At 32.8% G+C, this 6,147-nt stretch overlaps 1 protein-coding gene across 1 annotated transcript in view; it reads left to right on the forward strand.

The window, feature by feature from the left end:
* LOC144513562 (mitochondrial carnitine/acylcarnitine carrier protein) overlaps positions 1 to 1,501 on the forward strand; it is a 12,982-nt gene extending 11,481 nt beyond the window's left edge. The window contains exons 8-9 of the mRNA XM_078244665.1: positions 184 to 305; positions 593 to 1,501. Coding sequence (XP_078100791.1) covers positions 184 to 305; positions 593 to 655 — 185 coding nt within the window. The 3' untranslated portion in view covers positions 656 to 1,501. The remainder of the gene's footprint in view (positions 1 to 183; positions 306 to 592) is intronic.
* Positions 1,502 to 6,147: the final 4,646 nt, after the last annotated feature.

The following is a 6,147-nucleotide window of genomic DNA, read 5'->3' on the forward strand; positions in this document are numbered from 1 at the left end:
ATTCAGTGTGTGTGTGTGTGTGTGTGTGTGTGTGTGTGTGTGTGTGTGTGTGTGTGTGTGTGTGTGTGTGTGTGTGTGTGTGTGTGTGTGTGTGTGTGTGTGTGTGTGTGTGTGTGTGTGTGTGTGTGTGTGTGTGTGTGTGTGTGTGTGTGTGTGTGTGTGTGTCTCTGTGTGTGTGTGTAGCTGGAGATGGGAAGTATCGAGGTCTGCTGGATGTTTTGAGGACTCTGCTCCGAGAGGAAGGACCTCGAGCGCTCTTCAAAGGATTCAACGCCGTCTTTCTACGAGCCTTTCCTGCAAACGCCGTAAATATTTACTCCGATACTTCTCTGTACTCTGATACTTCTATATTTACTCTGATACTTCTGTCATTACTCTGATACTTCTTTGTACTCCGATACTTCTATATTTACTTGAATACTTCTATTTACTCTGATACTTCTGTCTGTACTCTGATACTTCTGCTCTTGTTCTTCCTGATAACTTCTAACCCGTCAACGTTATCTTTCTTTATTCCTGTTTATATCTCTGAACCACTTCCTGTTTCCTGTAGGCCTGTTTATATCTCTGAACCACTTCCTGTCTCCTGCAGGCCTGTTTCCTGGGCTTCGAGGTGGCGTTGAAGGGGCTCAACACGCTGGCGCCCGGCTGGTGAATGAAGTTCGAGTTAGGGTTAGCTAAGTCATATATATATATATATATATATATATATATATATATATATATATATATATATGTTTTCTGACATTTTACTTTTAATTTGACAAATCAAGCTTTTAGATTTTTCTCTCTTTCTGAGAGACCTGAACGCAGAAACTTTTTAATGTATGAATCTGAGATCTGAGCCTTTCTCACTTTTTAAGAGTTTACAAACTGTTTGTGATGTTTGTAACATGTCTTCTAATGAATGAATGAATGTTTTTAATCTCCGTATATATATATATATGATCCTACAATGTATAAATATAAATAAATATAAGATCCTACAATGTATAAATATATATTTATATATATATATATATATATATATATATATCTAAGATCCTACAGTGTATAAATATAAATAAATATAAGATCCTACAATGTATAAATATAAATATATATAAGATTCTACAAGGTATAAATATAAATAAATATAAGATCTTACAATGCATAAATATAAATATATCTAAGATCCTACAAGGTATAAATATAAATGTGTCTAAGATCCTACAGTGTATAAATATAAATATATATAGGATATATACTCTGGTCTGCACAGCAAAGAACTGTCCCTGCCACCTGCTGGACCAGTCAGTCCATCAGCAGAAGATCTGAAGGAAATGAAAGCAGAAGATCTGCGGGAAATATAACTCCTGCAGCTTCAGGTTTTAGATGTCCTGATGGATGTGTTATAAGATATGACACTAATGTTTGTAATTCTTTTCGACGAAGCAGCTGAGCTGAATGAATGTAAAATCAATGTAAGGATCAGAAAATAAAAGACTTTCCTCAGATCTAAGGATTGTAGTTTGACTTCTCTAGCAAGATGTGTCTTCAAGCTTTTTTAGAGTTATTTATTTATTATCTGCTCAAGCTTTTCCAACGTTTTAGACACAAATATGGAGATAATGGTCCTTCAAAATGATGTCAATTTGCAATTTTTATTATTGAAAAAGTCAGATTTTCTTGAGGGAGGACCCCTAAACCCCTAACCCAAATACAGGCACCTAACCCTAACGCACAAACGGAGAGAAACCCCTCGATTACAGGGTGTTATCATACATCTGTGGAGGATTCCTGCCTCCTGCTGGACTGGACGGTGGAGCAGATGGTCAGCAGGAAATACACACACACACACACACACACACATTCACATTAGACCCAGCCGCCGTTAATCAGCACAAAGTACCAGCAGCAATAAAACATGTTGTCTGACTGTAGAAACAGGCAGTAAAACTTTACAATATCAAACACAGAAAAGACAGTTGGAACAGTCTGTAAACCTGTAATCTGATTACACTAAGTGTACATTACAGTTTTTTTACAACTGTTGTTTTCAGAACTATTTTTCCTTTTTTCAAAACTGCACACACACACAATGCAAAATGCCTCATATCTCCTCCTAAATTAAACACTGTATTAAAAATGCCATAAACACATCTCAAAATTAAGAGTTTGCATCAAATGGCAAACACATTTTTCATATTAGTACATTTTGGATATACCATGAGCACACTGTTCTAAATCTAAAGCTCCTTTGTCTTATATCTACTGTGTGTGTATGTGTGTTTTCATGGTATTTTCAAAAATGTACTAATATGAAAATAGTGTTTGCCATTTGATGCAGAAGCTTCATTTTGAGATGTGTTTGTGGCATTTTGCATTCTGTTTGTGTAATTTGGTGAATTGTGTGTTGTTGACAGTTCTGAAAACATGTAAACAAAGTTAGGGTTAACTAACCCTGCAGTCTGTAGAACACAACTGTAATCTGATTACACCAGGGATACATTACATTGATCACTTCATAACATTCTGCACTATATTGATTTATTTACTACTCCTACTGGGCTCATCTGTTTATTTACCTGTTTATAATAAAGGTGGTTATAGTGAACATATTATTATTATTATTATTTCTTATAATACTCTGAGTATATTTGAATGCGTATTTGTGTTATTCTGATGTCTCCAGTGTGGATTAATAAAGTTTATTTTATTGTTTTAACTCATTCAGTGAAGTCGCTCCACCTACTTATTGATTATTGTTTTAATGTGTGTAGTTTTTAAATTAAATCCATGTTTTAATGCTTCTTGGATCCTATTTCTTACTTTCTTTGTTTAAATACAATAACACGTGTTTCTTTTTCTAATTAGGATGTTTCAGTACTTTACCTTAATAAATAAATCATTTAAAATCACCAGTCACTGAAAGCAGCGAGTCAACAACAACAAACAAGCGTCCCCCAATAAACTACACTATACCCACAATCCTGTGCGCGACTTTCAGTTCCGGGTCGCGGAGCCGCCTGTCAGCAGCAGAAAGGTTAGCTAAATGTTCGGCTGTTTTCTGTTTTTATAACTTCATAAAGTCTTTAAATATATTTCACAAGGTTTCACAGAGCGACATAATGTTGATATTTAGGACCGGAAACGGCCGTTTATCAGCTGTTAAAGATCAATATTATATTATAACCCTTCCCATCGATATTAGTTTCAGACAGCTAACATTTAACCTTTGATTCCCCCGGTTATTAATAATATATATGTTCCATGTTCCATGTTGTATGTCACAAAGTGATTATATGCTATATGTGTTGTATATTATATCATATATAACGGTTCATTTGTTGTGTTTTATGTGTCTAAATGTAACAGCTGACGTCAGTTGTTACATAACTCACCGTCAAGTAACCTTACATTTACTCAACTACTGCTTCACTGTACTCATTCGGAGGTACTTGTACTTTAGAGTATTTAAAATGTTCTGCTGCTTTCTACTTGTCCTCCGTCTCCGAGTAAATATTGAACTTAGTTAATTCTTAAAACAACAGAAAACTGAACAGAGTTTGGTTGGGGGAGGAATAGTATTATAAGTACATTTACTCGAGTACTGTCCTCGAGTACATTCTGAGGTACTTTACGGGAGTATTTCATGTTCTGCTGCGTTATACTCGACTACATCTCAGAGGGAAACTACATATAATCAACTGATACATGATTTATTAAGGATTAAGTTATTAAATAAACTCCCCCTTTCAGGGTTGGGCATTGTTTGGATTTTAACAATTCTGATTCTTCCTTCTGATTCCGGTTCTTATCGATTCTGATTCCGGTTCCGGTTCTTATCGATTCTGATTCCGGTTCTTATCGATTCTGATTCCTGTTCCAGTTCTTATCGATTCTGATTCCAGTTCGTATCGATTCTGATTCCGGTTCCAGTTCTTATCGATTCTGATTCCGGTTCTTATCAATTCTGATTCCGGTTCTTATCGATTCTGATTCCGGTTCCAGTTCTTATCGATTCTGATTCCGGTTCTTATCGATTCTGATTCCAGTTATTATCAATTCTGATTCCGGTTCTTATCGATTCTGATTCCTGTTCTGGTTCTTATCGATTCTGATTCCGGTTCTTATCGATTCTGATTCCGGTTCTTATCGATTCTGATTCCAGTTCTTATCGATTCTGATTCTGGTTCTTTGAGGGTGGAAATGAAACGGGTACCATGCTTATTTCACAAATAAGAGGAAAGTTTTATTTTGATTCAACTGTGGGTTGCAGTTTTACAGCTTTTTCAGCGTAAAATAAAGCCAGACTAGAGCGCTGCTTACTGAGCTCTAAGGCTGCAACACAACAAGAGCCTTGTCGCTACGGAAACCAAAACTTAAGCATGTTAAATTTGCAAAATGATCAGATTTCAAACCAATTCCTCCAAACGATTCCAATAAAGAAATGATTCCACAGGAATCGTAATTTTTGAACCGATTCCAAGTAGGAATCGGTTCTCGATGCTCAACCCTAGCTACAGCTAAACATTAAAGTCATTAAACCCAGTTCTAATATTAACACCATCAAAGTCATTAAACCCAGTTATAATACATTATCATCATTAAAGTCATTAAACCCAGTTATAATACATTAACACCATTAAAGTCATTAAACCCAGTTATAATACATTAACATCATTAAAGTCATTAAACCCAGTTCTAATACATTAACACCATTAAAGTCATTAAACCCAGTTCTAATATTAACATCATTAAAGTCATTAAACCCAGTTCTAATATTAACATCATTAAAGTCATTAAACCCAGTTATAATACATTAACATCATTAAAGTCATTAAACCGAGTTATAATATTAACACCATTAAAGTCATTAAACCCAGTTCTAATATTAACATCATTAAAGTCATTAAACCCAGTTCTAATATTAACATCATTAAAGTCATTAAACCCAGTTATAATACATTAACATCATTAAAGTCATTAAACCCAGTTATAATATTAACATCATTAAAGTCATTAAACCCAGTTATAATACATTATCATCATTAAAGTCATTAAACCCAGTTCTAATATTATCATCATTAAAGTCATTAAACCCAGTTATAATACATTATCATCATTAAAGTCATTAAACCCAGTTATAATACATTATCATCATTAAAGTCATTAAACCCAGTTATAATACATTAACATCATTAAAGTCATTAAACCCAGTTCTAATACATTAACATCATTAAAGTAATTAAACCCAGTTATAATACATTAACATCATTAAAGTCATTAAACCCAGTTATAATACATTAACATCATTAAAGTCATTAAACCCAGTTATAATACATTAACACCATTAAAGTCATTAAACCTAGTTCTAATATTAACACCATTAAAGTCATTAAACCCAGTTATAATACATTAACACCATTAAAGTCATTAAACCCAGTTATAATACATTAACATCATTAAAGTCATTAAACCCAGTTCTAATATTAACACCATTAAAGTCATTAAACCCAGTTCTAATATTAACATCATTAAAGTCATTAAACCCAGTTATAATACATTAACATCATTAAAGTCATTAAACCCAGTTATAATACATTAACATCATTAAAGTCATTAAACCCAGTTCTAATATTAACATCATTAAAGTCATTAAACCCAGTTCTAATATTAACACCATTAAAGTCATTAAACCCAGTTCTAATATTAACATCATTAAAGTCATTAAACCCAGTTATAATACATTAACATCATTAAAGTCATTAAACCCAGTTATAATAATTAACATCATTAAAGTCATTAAACCCAGTTCTAATATTAACATCATTAAAGTCATTAAACCCAGTTATAATATTAACATCATTAAAGTCATTAAACCCAGTTATAATACATTAACATCATTAAAGTCATTAAACCCAGTTATAATACATTAACATCATTAAAGTCATTAAACCCAGTTCTAATATTAACACCATTAAAGTCATTAAACCCAGTTCTAATATTAACATCATTAAAGTCATTAAACCCAGTTATAATACATTATCATCATTAAAGTCATTAAACCGAGTTCTAATATTAACATCATTAAAGTCATTAAACCCAGTTATAATACATTATCATCATTAAAGTCATTAAACCCAGTTATAATACATTATCATT

The sequence above is a fragment of the Sander vitreus genome, unplaced genomic scaffold (assembly GCF_031162955.1).
Source record: "Sander vitreus isolate 19-12246 unplaced genomic scaffold, sanVit1 ctg287_0, whole genome shotgun sequence".
In the NCBI taxonomy this organism is placed as follows: Eukaryota; Metazoa; Chordata; class Actinopteri; order Perciformes; family Percidae; genus Sander; species Sander vitreus.